This window comes from Podarcis muralis, chromosome 2, assembly GCF_964188315.1.
Source record: "Podarcis muralis chromosome 2, rPodMur119.hap1.1, whole genome shotgun sequence".
Classification (NCBI taxonomy): Eukaryota; Metazoa; Chordata; class Lepidosauria; order Squamata; family Lacertidae; genus Podarcis; species Podarcis muralis.
Window position 1 is genome coordinate 55,455,689 of NC_135656.1, and position 15,154 is coordinate 55,470,842.

At 40.9% G+C, this 15,154-nt stretch overlaps 1 protein-coding gene across 3 annotated transcripts in view; it reads left to right on the plus strand.

Annotated features, from left to right (window-relative positions):
• SHROOM1 (shroom family member 1) overlaps window positions 1-15,154 on the plus strand; it is a 44,464-nt gene that overhangs the window by 17,242 nt on the left and 12,068 nt on the right. For all 3 annotated transcript variants that reach the window (XM_077924507.1, XM_077924506.1, XM_077924505.1), the window contains 2 exons: window positions 7,865-10,638; window positions 14,570-14,640. In XM_077924507.1, coding sequence (XP_077780633.1) covers window positions 8,011-10,638; window positions 14,570-14,640 — 2,699 coding nt within the window. In that variant the 5' untranslated portion in view covers window positions 7,865-8,010. The remainder of the gene's footprint in view (window positions 1-7,864; window positions 10,639-14,569; window positions 14,641-15,154) is intronic.

A 15,154-nucleotide genomic window follows, 5' to 3' on the forward strand; every position in this document is an offset into this window, starting at 1 on the left:
TTGCATTCCACCATCCAGCCCCTTGCAATGGCAGCGTGTATTAAAGCACTTGGCTCCATTTGCTATTTCTCTGGCCTCTGATAATCACTTAGTTTAATGTAATCCCCACCCCCAACCCTGGCAGAGAATTACAATCGCAACACAGAGTGCCTTCCCTTCAATATGCTTTGAGTTGTCCCAGGAGTTTGCAATATGAGATTGCCAGGACATTTCTAGAAAGTAGCATTGTGGCTGTTTTTAGCCACAAAACAGTTTCTGAAAATAAAAGTGTCCCTTTAGACATGAGTTGGATTTTCAGCAAATGAATGTGTTCCTTTCTTCCAGATGCAAAAGGTGCTTGGGCTGTGTGTAGTTATTGCTAGCTTTTCAAAATGCACGGAGACTAAAGCTGCTGGTTTCATCACTTTGCTTGGGAATGTAAAAAGCTTTTCTCAAGATGTGTTTCCTCTTCCAGAACGTTTACACATAAAGAGTAATGTTTTGGCATTGTTTGAGGATTTGCAGAGGCCTGGGGAAAAACTTAAGTGTGATCCATGCTCTTTGTGCAGATAAAAGAGTGCACTTTTTTTTATCTCACATAGATTTCAAAACTATCTCACACATTAAAATCAGTGGAACTTACAAATGCTTAGGCTGGACAATGCATGGGACTAAGTCCGACTGAATTCAGTGGGGCTTATTTCTCAATAAACAAGTACGGGATTGGGTTGTTGGTTTACATCCCATCATATATTCAGAATGGCCTTGACATAAACATTGCATTCACCACTTGGGGTTGGAGGAAGTCCTGTTGATGTGTGTAATAGAAGCAAAATTTACCCAGGGCCCTCCCTCCTGCTTGGGCCTTTGTAGTTTAGTTTACAATTCCAAATGACATCATTTTACAATTCCAAGTGACATCATTAATTTAGAAGGTTTTCCAGCCGCTGGGTGTTATTCTCTGGGAATGCATCTCAAGCAACCTCCAATTAATGGGGTTAATTTTCCATCCAAATCTAAAAAGTCTGTAGAATAGTGGGGAGGGAGTTTCGTAGAAAATATATATAAAAAAACAGGCCAGGTTTTCTATAGACTTGCTTACTCAGGCTATGACTATTAAAAACATTTAAAGAGAGCTACTTAATGTCAAATTGACTGTTGCTTTATTAAGCTCTTGGAATGAACTCGATGGCAGCCAAGAAGGTATTACATGGTCATTTGTAAATCAAAGGTGCTATGGCATTTTCACAAGGTGTCTGCTTGAATTTCTCTGTTCCTTGTTTGGATTTCTCAGCTTCTCTAGAAATGAATAGTTACCTAAATGTCAAATAGGTTGTTCTGATTTAGATGAAGCCCAGTTAAGTCCCACTTTGCACCATAGTGGGTGTCATTCAAGTAAGTATTTCTCAGAGTAAAGGTAAAGGACCCTTGACCGTTGAATCCATCTCGCTTTACTGGCCGAGGGAGCCGGCGTACAGCTTCTGGGTCATGTGGCCAGCATGACTAAGCCGCTTCTGGCGAACCAGAGCAGCACATGGAAACGCTGTTTACCTTCCCACCAGAGTGGTACCTATTTATCTACTTGCACTTTGATGTGCTTTCGAACTGCTAGGTTGGCAGGAGCAGGGACCGAGCAATGGGAGCTCACCCCGTTGCGGGGATTCAAACGACCGACTGAAATTAATGAACATGACTTAGTTACATCCATTAGTTACATTCAATAGGTCTGCTCTGAGTAAAACTTTGTTGAATACCAGCCAAGGATCTGGTTTTTATCCCCAAAGAACCCATTGAAAATCCTTCCCCCTATCAATGACGCCCTTAGTCCTCTTTGTTCTTTTCTTAGGAGCTGCCTCACTTGTTTGCTATGTCTTGTAAAAACGTAGCTCCACTTTATAAATTAACTTATTGTAATGACTCCCCACCCCCCACCTCCGTCTGCGCTGCACTTTGGCTGCTTTCCACATTCCCCTTGGCTCAAAATGATTGATAGTGAAACTGTCCTTGAAGCAGTGCAGGAATGCTAAGCTTTTTTGTTCAAAGCCTGGTCTCCTCCAGTGAAATACCTTCTTTCGGTCTCTCTGTTCCATTGAAAATCATATCCTTATGGAGGAATGAATTTAGCAGGTTTTCCAACCACTGGGTGTTATCCTCTGGGAATGCATCTCGAACAACCTCCAATTAATGGGGTTGATTTGGCATCGTTTGGGCCACAGATCTGGCAAAGGGATGACCAGTGTGACCTTGCACGTCAGAATCCGAATCCCCATGAAATTCCTATGAAGCAAGGAGCGATGGGTGGATGTGTCCCTCATAGTTTTTCTCCTCTCCAAATCGTATACTCTTAGAATTGGGAAGGACCCTCAAGCATCATCTAGCCCAACTCCTTGCAATGCAAGAATTGCCACTAAAGAATCCCTGATAGATGACCATCCAGCCTCTCCAACAAAGGAGGTTTGAAAACTTCGACTGCAGGCCTCAGTCTGGTGGCATGTTAAGCATCAATTCTGGGTGCGCAGTTATGTGACCACTGAGGTATGTCACATGCTACTGAGGAGCATCTGATGCCTTGCTTTGAGGTCCTTCTTACTGTGATGAGGTGCTTACAGAGGGCTCTGATTATTTATGGCAGCAGGGATATCAAGTTAATAGCAGAAGGCACTGTAGCTGTCAAATGCTGCCTGTTCCAGCCCTATAAAAGTAGACTAGTTTTTAAAACCTTTGGCAGATTTACACTCTAGTAGCTGCCATGTCATATTTCTAATAATGGAGCATCTGTGGGTTGCTGCTTGCCTTTTCCATTACTGTCTGAACAGTTGCACTTGGTTTGGTGTGTTTTGCAGGGCCAAAAGTATTTGCCTGTCATTATGATGTATAGTGCACAACCAACAAAGCAGTTTATCATCAATATGGATGATGTCTCTGGTATTTCATTCTGGTGTTCCTTCCTTCCATAATCTGGAGGAAGAGCTTCCAGACTATATTTTAAATAATAATAATGGTGATGATGATGATGATGATAATAGAGAACATTAAGTGGCTAAATCAATGTGGCCTTTAATCCCAGCAGCTAACCAAGCACAAATCTATAACTACTTAGGTTTTTGATGAGGCAATGGAGACAATTAGAGAATGATTTTCTCTTGTACAATAAACTGGGTGTTGGATTGATGTGTGTAATTGCGTTAGAAATTCTTTAGTCAGCATGCATTTATGAGCCTGACACCCTGGGCCCAAAAAAAGCTGCTGGAGAATAAGTTTCATTGCCACCGAAACTGCTGCATAATCCTTTAAAACATAAATATTTGGCTGCCCTGTTGTTTGCCATGGAAAAAAGAACATTCCAGTCTTGCAATGTGCAACCAGTATATTTTATATTGGCATATAAATGTGTGCTTTATACTTTCATTGTTTATAAAACATTACATAGGTGGTATCTAACAGGAAGATTAGACAGAATCTACACGGTTTAAGTGATCATTGCTAGTGATGTTGAGCTTCTGTAGTAACTCTAATGCATGTTTTATGGGCATGCCCCAAATTACTAAAACTCTACATTCATGGAAATACTGTAGGTCATGATTTACTGGAAAATTGTTTGGTGCCCAGGGAAATTTTTGAGGTAACAGGGAAGTTCTTGAGATAACAGCTCACTTGTTAATTGCAGATTGGGTGGCTGTTTAGAGTCAGAAAACAAAACCCTCTGTTCTTTGGGTGTATGGGTACCAAGGGTATGGAACATAGATTATATGACAAACTTGACAACTATGGTAAGTGTCAGATGGTAACTTCCAATGATGTCTTCCCGCTTGTGCAATAGAAACCCACCTTATCAAAGGGAATTTTGGCCTGTCTTCTTCCCTGTGCATCTGATCCTGAGAGCTGAAGGGAGAAGGAGAGGAAGAAGCAGCAGCCCTGTTGCACAAACAGATGCCCTCTCACCTCTTCGCTGGATCTCATGCAGAGAAGGAAAGCAGCATGGCCATACACTTATAGGGAGAGTTCATTTGTACCTAACACTCACCTAACCCATGACTTAGCACAGATGAGCAAATGCATGGACTTCTGGGGAGAAGTTTGTGGCTACTTTGCTCCTTCTCTGGTCCTTCTGCTGCTGTGCAGTGCTTAGTGTAGTTTGGCTTAGTGTATCAACTGAATCCAAGTGTTTGGTGTAGCTCTCTCCAGGCAAACCATGAACTGTGAACCATAGGGCAAACCTTAGTTAAAGCTTGTGGTTTGCTTGGAGAGAACTAAACCGTGAGCCTTGCTTCAGATGACCTGCTAAACCAAACCATGGCTTCATTCAGGACAGTAGCAGACCAGCTGGAGAAGGAACAAAGAAGCTGTGATCTCCTCTGGGAGCTCACATGTTTGCTCATTTGCACTAAGCCATAGTTTGGCTTAGCGTTACATGCAAACTGGAATGTTATGCATTGGAACAACAACGTTCAAGGCACTATAATAAATTCATTTACTTACTGGAGAACATATAGTTCAAACATGACATGTTAAGACTGAGATTAATACAATATGTCAGAATATGTAAATAGAGTGATGTTTATTAAATTATTCATCATGGAAGTCATGCTAAGTTATAAACTGTTTTGCGATTTATTAACTATGAAATATGCATTTTACAATTTTCATTATCAATGTGCCTTATTGGTCACAAGACACAAATTACTATTTGGACTCTGTGGCTCCTTCCATCTTTTGTTACTTTGTAACCAGTGATATTTGCTTTTAATCACACTTCTTATATTTTGGGTGGAAAAAACCTTGATGACAGGCAGCCAAGATGCCTTTACCAGATTAAACAGATACCCAAACACCCAATCTAGAAGATATCCTTAGAACATGCCAGCACAAACATGCAATTATCCTCCTTTGAGATAATATGTTATGTTTCAGCAGGCTGGCTAAGCAATGTTGACCATGAGACCATAAATATAACTTGAAAGGGGTTTAATAAAAGTATTGAGGACTGGATTCCACTGTCCCAGGAATTTTGGCCAGAATCAAACCAGTTGCTTTAAATGCACTGATAACCAAGGGGTTCATGCATTCATTCATTCATTATTCATTCATTCATTCATTCCCTTTGACTGGCAGTTTCCAACAGTTTCAGAAGATGTTTGCTATGTGGCATGTGGATGTGGTGGTGATGGAACACCTCTCCAAAGCTCATTTTGGCACACGAAACTAGATGCAATGTTCTTTGGGTCCAGGTGCTTGTTTACAGACCAGATAATTTCCTGCTGTCGAAGTGAAAGCATTTCTTGTGTACCATCAAGGACCTCTCCAGTTATCTGCTGACATCGGCAACAAAACTACTTCTGATAATGTATTTTGTGATGGCCATTACCACTACTTTATTTCTCTGATCACTTTATTTCTCTGGACTATCGTAATTTAAAAATGTTTTGGGGTGTTGTGTTGTGTTGTTGTTTTGGACACTCACCAGCTTGCTAAAACCATGGACATAAAATACCAGGAAGTTATCTTAGCATTATTGTTCTCCCATCTTGCCAATGCAGACAGAATTCTGCTTCGCGGGGCAGAGGGAAATCAGACTTCAGACAGTCTAGGACTGGATCCAGACACATCAAAGAAGTGATTTAATTAAATGAGTTGTAAACTTCACACAGGGAAGTCCTTTTGGCAGAAAGCAGGACTCCACAGCACCATCTGGTATTATAGTGTTATAACGCATATAAAGCGCTTTATCTTTACAAATGTAGCTGAGTCCTAGGAAAGGCTTTTGAAAGGTATATAATGATTTCAATATGTCATCAGGGAAATTTGTAGCAATTGTTTTTGTCTACACATGATTGATCTAGCAGGACCTTTCGGTACAGCAAGACGAATGCCTCGCAAGACAAAAAACTCGCTAGACGAAAGGGTTTTTTGTTTTTTGAGCTGCTTCGCAAGATGATGTTCCCTATGGGCTTGCTTCGCAAGACGGAAACGTCTTGCAAGTTTGTTTCCTTTTTCTTAACACCGTTAATACAGTTGCGACTTGACTCCGAGGAGCAACTCATAGAACGCGGTGTGGTAGCCTTTTTTGAGGTTTTTAAAGACTTTGGTGATTTTTGAAGCTTTTCCAAAACTTTCCCGACACCGTGCTTCACAAGACGAAAAAAAATCACAAGACGATAAAACTCGCAGAATGAATTAATTTTGTCTTGCGAGGCACCACTGTATTAGTATTTGACATATATTTTGAGCTATTTATAGAATTCTAGAGAAACAAAGGATAACACTACTTCTTAGGTTTGTCAAGACATTTGTATTAATATGTGCCCAGATTTCACAGATAAATTTGAAAGGATCACACACACTTAAAATGCAGGCTTTGGCCAAAATAGGAGGGACACTGCATTTCTACCAGTAAGTTCTGGGCACGGCCAAGGACTTCTAAGTTTTATTTCAGTTGAACAAGTGAGCATGTGTTTCACCAATTCTCATTGAAATCATTCTGATTTTAACATGTTAAATTTTGACTGAATGGTGCCCTCCTTTGGAAAACTCTCTGGCCCTTCTTATTTATTTTTACAACTAACTGAAGAAATTGGGCCAGTTCAGAGAAAACAATCTTGGCATAATTTATTTATGAAACAAAAAATGAGCATTGTGCCTGGACCCCCCCTCCCTTCTCTCCTTCCATTGTGTCCTGGTTTAGGTACTTGTCTAATGATTTGTGCCCTGTTACACAGAAACCAGGAAATTGTGCCTTAGTCTCTGCCTACTAACCAGGATATGAAAACTAGAATTGGATCAGATTCTGTGTTTGTTCTTAGTTTAATAAACCATGGTTTATTGAGCCAAGATCATTACTTCTGAACTGGCCCACTACTTGAAGTTTGAAAAGTGAACCTTTGGACCTTTATGAAAAAAATGCAGCAATCCTTGCCAGGTCTTCAAAAGTTTTGCTTTTTATATAAATCCTTGTCTCGATGTGATAATGTAGCTAAATATTAACACAGCACCACTTTGTTTGATAGATGTGATCTTCAACTCAGATGCACTGCAAATAGTTTCCCCAAAGCTTTACACAATTATAAAAATTTCATGTTTTGTGAGAATCAAGATGCCATCAAATCTTATGTTTATAAAACAAAAATGTAAATTGCATCGTTCAAATTATAAGCACCCAAGAAGCATAGTGTTCACTATTCTTATGCCTGAAGGATACCAGCACACACTCAGTGAAGGAGAATACTTATAATGTATCCAAACAGAATGAGGGAAGCTGTCTTGTTTGTAGTGATATATAATCTGAGACACCTTTTTTAGGCTAAAGAACAGGACAAGTTATTTATGAAATGGAAGTGTTCACAGCAATGACAAATTAGGGCTGCTAATTAGCAAGTGAATCTGTATTCAAGCCTGAGAAAGTCCAGATGTGGAATCAGTTGGGGCAGAGGCAGCTAACATAAGAGTACAGAAGATTCCTAGTGACTCACAGTTGAACTCAGGGTCAAACTCCAAAATGAAAAAACCATGGCTGGGATGGTGAGGAAGCAGATGGTGATGGACGAAGAACTGGGAACTCATGGACAGAGACAGGATCTATGAAAGCAACATACCATTTTTTAGTTTTTTGGGCCAGAGGAGGGTTTCTGTAAGAAACTGTAAGTGTACAGAGACAGCATTGAAAGTCAATTTGAATGTTACATGGTGAGGAGAAGGACAAGTGAAACCTGTTTCACCTTTTATGTGATTCCTGCTTCTATTAGATATTTGAATTGGCTCTTGTGATCAACCAATCAAATGCTTATGGGTGGGGCTACTGGGGGTGGCCCGGGAATCTAATTGGGCTATGTAGTAGTAAGATGGCAGTAAGCAACACTGATGTGTTTCCATTACCTCTTTTCTTTCCTAGGATCATCTCTCCGTTCATGAAGTGCGATGATGACATGTGAAAATATCTGCAATAAAATATGATTAGTCATGGTCATAAAATTAAAGACCTCTTAATATTATGTCAGTTTCTTACTTGGAAGAACAGACTGATTAGTGAAAGAGAATATGTCTTCTGTTGAGAGTGAAATATCAAGATGGAACCTCAGGCACGTCAAAAGAATAGCTGACCTCTTGGAGCCAGTGGCCTCACCTAGCGATGCTAACAGGTTTTCACCAGATAAATCCATCAGTGGCATAGACCAGTGCTTACACATTCCTGGAAAAGCAGACTCTGCATATAGTTCTTTCTCGGGTGGCTCAAATATCCCAGAGTGTCCTGTCCTATTTTGCTATAATGAGCATGATTCTCTGCCTCTAGAGGAGCTATCCTATATGGACTCAGGATATGTTAGAGGCATTTATAATCCCAGTGCAATAAATCCAGCATTTAGACAGATGTATGGAGACAAGGCAGTGGGAAAGAGCAGCCACTATATATTGGAAAATTCTGGCCTTGGCAAGCCATGTGGAAGCACTTCTGCCCATGGGATGCCATACCAACCATCACCACCATTGGCTAGATTTCCATCTCCTCACCCACCATCCCCACCAACGCGCGTTGATAGCTGTAAAACGAACAGAAATGTAGATCCTGGAATTTGCTTTGACCCCAGTATGCATGCAGATGTGTGCATTCAAGATACCGACTCTCCAGCAAACTATCACAATGATTACTGGCTCTCTAGATGGGAGGATGAAAGCCCAGTCACAGAAGAAGGTGACAGTTTGTATCCTGTCAGTCAACATATCTCTAGGAATACCGGCTCCACCATATCCACCACACCTTTCATTTTTCAAGAAAATTTAAGATCTGGTTCTCTGGTCAAGACCCGGAATATTTCGTGTGCTCAAAATTCAGTCTGCTCTTATGCATTTCCTGAGCCAATGGAGTCTAAGTCCTCTCCGTCACTACATACCAGCCACAATGCTGTTAATGATACACAAGAGAACAAACAGTATTTTTATGCCTGCAGTGTACATAAACCAGCTTTCGCAGCAGATCTGCCAAGCTGCGTGGCAGTATCCAGCACAAAGAAGGGGCAGCTTCATGGTGTTCTGCATCCATTCAGAGTTGCCGATCGCTCAGGATTGGGCCAAGATGAATACGAAAGCCGTTCAAACTTAAAATACACTGACAGCTCTCTTTCCAACAAGGCTGTGCTAGGAATGATTGAAAGCTATGAAGGCAACAAGAAACATTTCTTCAGCTCTGAAGAAGGAAGCAGAGATGTCTGGCAACCACTTCTAAATCAGCAATCCAGAATGCAGAAGCCACTGCCTCATGGTTTGGACCTCACAGAAACACCTCACTGGGAAGTCCAGGAGACAGCCAGTGCATTACCGTATTATAGTCCCGATGCTGAGACCTCTGCTTCCCAACCACTGAATGGGTTTGGAAAAGCAAAGAAAAATGACATGGATAGCAGCCCTGAACTTCTGGTGAACCCCAGGCAAGAGGAAATGCTCAAGCCTGTTTGTTTTCCAAAGCATCATTTTTCTAAGAAAACTGAAAGCCAGCCCCCGGATGACTTTGCCAGTATAAAGATAAACAGAAAGACAACTCCTCTGCTTTACTATCTTTCTGGTGGGAAAAATCCCAGTTTTATGAGTCATGAAAACTGGACTCAAGGAGGAGGAGGAGGAGGAGATGATGTTGCTTTAAGATCTCCAAGGAACAATCTCCCAGTCTCTGCAGAGCCGATAGAGATACCAAGGGACACCAACCCATGTGTGGATAATCCTGGCAGCAACCATGAAGGGCAAATTCTAGAGAGTCCTGCATCATCAGTGGATGAGAAGTTCAAGAACGACTATCGGGAAAAACTAAAAGTTGCTCAAAGAAAGGTCCTAAGAGAAACCTCTTTCAAGAGAAAGGATTTACAAATGAGCTTGCCCATTCGGCTGAAGCAGACGCCGTCTTCCAGGCCATCCATTCAGCATCTCAGGTCTTTGTCATTATCTAGTACAAACGAGGACTCCAAGTTGATTCCTGCCTCCAGGCCACTGGAAAGCATCAGCAATGAGGAAGAATCAAAGAGGCCACAAGCTGCCCGAATTGGGGGAAGGAAAAGGGCTACCAAAGAACAGAAGAAAATCTCTTATTCTGAACCCGAGAAACTCAACCAGCTGGATGATCAGAGAGATCAAAGCATTCCGTGGAAAAAGCAAAATGCAAGGTCCCGGTCCGATGAGATCAATGAACAAGACACTAAGATCATTAGAGGCAAAGCTCTGGAAAGCCAGGGAAGGTCTCTTTCTAAGGCAGAACTGAAACAAATACAGCACAACGCACTTCTTGACTACATGGAACGAAAGATTGGGCAACGGCCTGCCATTGGGCAGAGCAGCGCACAGCAAAAGCCCCCTTTGCAACCGAGGACTTCAAATTCAAAGAAGTTTGCGGAAGACAGCACTTCCCATCCCAGTGCCAGCAGAAAGCTGAGGAATATGGATGGTTTCTGCCAGTTTCCTGTTCCAGGGAAGATTCAGGAGCCACCCTCTTTCCCTCCTAGTTTAATATCTACAACTGCTGCCACCATAACCGACAGACACAGCACCAGTTCCCCAGTGTTTGAAATGGCTAATGAAGGAAGTTGTGCCAGCAAGTGTGACTCAGCTAAAAGTCTTCTTCACTCAGGTTCTGTCTGCAGCAGAAGCCGAGGGAGATCAAAATCAACTCCTCCTCCTGTGCAGGTAAGCCAAGTAGCTATTTAGGTCACATCCACACATTTGTACCACTTTAATAGTCACAGCTTCCCCATAGAGATGCAACTCACAGCATCCTTAGTAAATTATAGTTCCCAGGATTGCGAAGTTGATGTGCTTGAAATGTTCTTTTAAGTGTGTGGCGTGAATGTGACCTAAGCTATAACTTGCCACTTGCAATTATATTAATGATAAGTTGCTATTATCAATTATCTAAATGTAGACCAGGGTCAGCAAACTTTTTCAGCAGGGGGCCAGTCCACTGTCTCTCAGACCTTGGGGGGGGGGCGACTATTTTTTTTTGGGGGGGGGAATGAACAAATTCCTATGCCCCACAAATAACCCAGAGATGCATTTTAAATAAAAGGACACATTCTACTCATGTAAAAACACGCTGATTCCCAGACCATCCGCTGGCCAGATTTAGAAGGCGATTGGGCCAGATCCGGCCCCTGGACCTTAGTTTGCCTACCCGTGATGTAGACCATGAAGGAGTATCTTGCAGTGCACCATCAGGAAGCATTTTGCCTGGGTAGAAGTCCCCCTGTTGATTGTAGTGGAAAGATAACACTGGAGTTTGGAAAACACATTGAAGAAAATAATAAGAAAGCTTGCCTTTATTATGCATGATGCATTCTAATAAATGTTAAAGAAAACTAGCATGAAACGTTAGTTCAGCCTTCCTCAACTTAGGGCCCTTGAGTTGTTTTGCACTAGAATTCTCACCATCCACAACTATTGGAGATCCTGGCTGTGGCTCATGGGAGTTGAAGTCCAACAACATCTAGAGGGCAGGATGGGAAAATCTGCTCTAATTCAGTAAACTGAACAGTTCCAATTCTTGGTAGCTTAAATTATTCTTAAATTATTTTCATTCTGATTTAAGAAGGGGGCTACCAAGAGTTGGAATTGTTCATATTATAGAATTAGAGCAAACTAAAAATGAAACTGATGATTTCATATCCTATACTTTCTCTGTCATTGAGACCATTGAGGCTTAATGTTGACTGTTCATGCCCAGTGCTGCTTGAATTTTAGCATTTTCTCCCCCTCTCATAATTTAATGCCATAAAGCAGAGCTACAGTATATCTGGAATTGTGCATTACTGAAACAAAGTGATCTTTGCAGGACTTAGGAATGTGAGGCTAAAAACTCCTGCAACACTTTCTTCTCATATCAGTAGCTCTTCTGTTCCATATTTTCTAATACAGAAGAATTGGATAAAATTATATAATAAACTTCTGGTCTCCTAACTTCTTTTCAGTTCTGACTTTTCCGGTCTGAATGTGCCAGCACAATCATGAACTCACCATAATTTTGTTCTTTCAAACAGCTTGGAGAGCTGCTTCATGAAAGTCCAATTGCCTATGTAAAATTCACTTGTAATGTGCAAATCTCGAGAGTAGTACAATTCCCTATATGGAAATGAATTCTGATTAGGAATTTTTGTCTTTTGCAAAGAGGTGCTCAGATACTATGCAAGGTGCTCAGATACTATGCAAGGTATACTGGCATAGGTGGTGAATCTTGATGGATTTCCATTCCTCAGAGAACCACACAGGTTCTGGAGCTTGCCATTCCAGAAGAGGCCCTGTTGTGTGAACTGCCCCAGCCTTACTGTCTTATACTTTCCTGTTTAATACTCCCCTGGTTCATCCTCCGCCCCAACATCAGCTGTTGGCTTTTTTGATTTCTGTCATGCTCCATAAACCTTTTCCAGCTTCAGGGGAGAAATATGCACTTCTCAGTGCCAACATTTGGAGGACAATGTCTGTCAACAGTGCTGGAAAAACAGGATAAGGAAGGCAAACAGAGGCAAAAGGGAAAGAAAAAATAGAGAAAGAGCAGTAGTGCTACCTACATCTATAATAAGAAACTGTTCATAATCTCTTTGGTTTTCAGGAGAGAGAGAAAAGACTCCTGCTAAGGGTAGCTAGTCGCTTTTTATTTTAAGGATCAGGAAGCAGCAGGCAAATTCTGTTATTGGGCAAGATGGACCTTTGGTCTGTGTCAGGCTGAGGATAGTGCAGCTTAATATTTTCCTGGTAAATGCCATTCGACAAATGAGGTTCCTGAGATGAGCATGGCAGAGTACTCTGGCACTATGCCTTAGAGAACTCTTAAGAGAGGGCTAAAGACCTTATGGACCTCAAGATGTTGTTGCATTCCAATTCCCATCATTCCTGACCATGGGCCATGGTGGTTGCTGGAGGGCTGCAGTTTCCCCATCTATGTGTATTACTACTTCGGAACCAAGGGAAGTTTAGGGTCTGTCTTCTAATGTTTCTTCTTCTGGAACTGAGGGACCTTCAGTCCAGTCCCACCTCAACTACATATGACCTTCAACAAGTCATTGCCATTCAGTTTTGGTTCCAGACTTGTGGTTTGGTAACCAGCTCTAGGTAGCTATTGCTTACAATATACTTACAAAATTATCAAGTACCGTATTTTTTCGTGTATAAGACGCCCCCATGTATACGACAACCCTATTCTTTGAGCCCAAAATTAAGAAATAAATATTTTAAACATTCAGTGTATAAGACGACCCACAATTTTAACCTTAAAAAAATGGGGGGGGGGGGATATAGTAAGAAAAAATACAGAAAAATAAAAAAATAAAAAAATAAAAAAAATAATAAATAATAAAATAATAAATAATAATAATAATAAAAATAAAAAAATAAAAAAATAAAAATAAAATAAAATAAAAATAATAAAAAAAATTAAAAAAAATACAGAAAAATACAGTATGTTATAAGCAAAGGGTTTGTAGAGCTTTTTAGTATAAAATAAATGACATGCATCACCATGATTGAAAGGGATTCCTTCTAAGACTGCTCATTCTAAAGTAATCAGTAGCTTACATTATCCACCACAACCAGTTCCTCTTCAGTGATCTGGAGCAGACTTATTCTTACCACTAGAGTTGGACGAGCCTGCTGGTTTTGGTTTCTCTCAGCTTCTTGTTTATTCAGTCTTTAAGTTCTCCAGATTTCCACATCACATTGTGATCTTTTAAAAAAACAAACAAAAAAGTCCTCATAAAAATTTGCCAGCATTTTACTGTGAATTTCTCAGAATAAAACATTTTTGTATGCAATTTTCTGTAATATACACATTTCTGAGAGCAATTTTTCTTAACACAATGCATTTTCATACATCATTTTCACTAATATATATGCAGTTTCATGCACACCCTTGTACACCTCATTTGGTACAAAATCTGGGCATTGCAAAATTCAGAAGAGTGCACATTTTGAAGGATAGCTACATTTTTGCCATAAAGATCCCTGTCAAATGGCAGCGGAATGATGAAGATTTGGATTGTGAGCATTGGAATTTCGAATAGAACTCACCAAGCTACATGTATGCTGCTGTGCTAAAATGATACATATCAGCTTATTTTTTTCTTTTTTTCCAAATTTCACTCTTGGTCATAGCAAGGAGCAAAATCCCTCTCTGACTGGCCATTATTTATACAGGCACTTATTTGGCTGCTAAGAGTCACCTGGCTTTGCACACACATAGTCAAGCCTATCTGTGAGGACTAGAAAAGGGCTTGCTGCTGTCTGTGTGAAAGGTGGGATTCTCAGGAAGCTCAGTCTTGGACACAGTATTCTGGAGGAAGCCAATGGATACAAGATGGTCAAATTAGCCATTTCATCTTGAGCCTGAAAACACAGGTCCCTGATCATTTCTCTGTTTTCTGCTGGTAGCAAAATGTGGGAGTGCCATAGAAGAGGGTATTAAAAGAGGGTATTAACAGTGCCATAGAAGAGGATATTAAAAGACTTCCTTTCATATTTAGGGCTGAGAAATCTCTTCCTAGTGAGTTAGCATGCAAATGAAAAGTAGAGAGCTACAAAGTCATATGGAGAGGTCTCCTCATCATAAAACATGGTTGTTTTCCATCCCCAGGTTTTCTATAGCTCCACAGCTTGCCCTGCGTTGTCGGCTCAAGACCATGAATACTATCCCACGCACCCCAAGTAAGTGTGCAAATATTCACAGGACCAGCTCTTACGATTAGATTTTCACTGTGTTATGTCTTGATGAGAATAGGCTTTTCCCATGAGTGCATTCATGTGGAGAACCTAAGATAGGCATGCCCCATTTCAGAAGTTTGGCCATTGCATCTCAGAAGGAACTTCCATTTGCTTCTGGTTCCATTTCCATTGGACCCTAATGTTTTAGCTACTGTGATGGTCATGGAAATTGTTTCTGGGAGGCCATCGCTGTATGGGGTGAGTCATACGTTAGGTTTGTAGTGTAAGTGCATCACTGGAAATGTGTCTCATGGTAAGAACAACAAAGTTAAATGTCTGAACCAGCTCTTAGTTCCACCCAAACGTAAAAGTTTTTTCAGATATATCTGAGCAATTCTACCTGCCAGGCTACTGTGATATAACACTGTGCAACTTTCCTATTGACCAAGCAATGCACGAAATCTCCTGGTACAGTCACTTGCCCCACCATCATTTTGAGACTGTGCATGAGGACTGG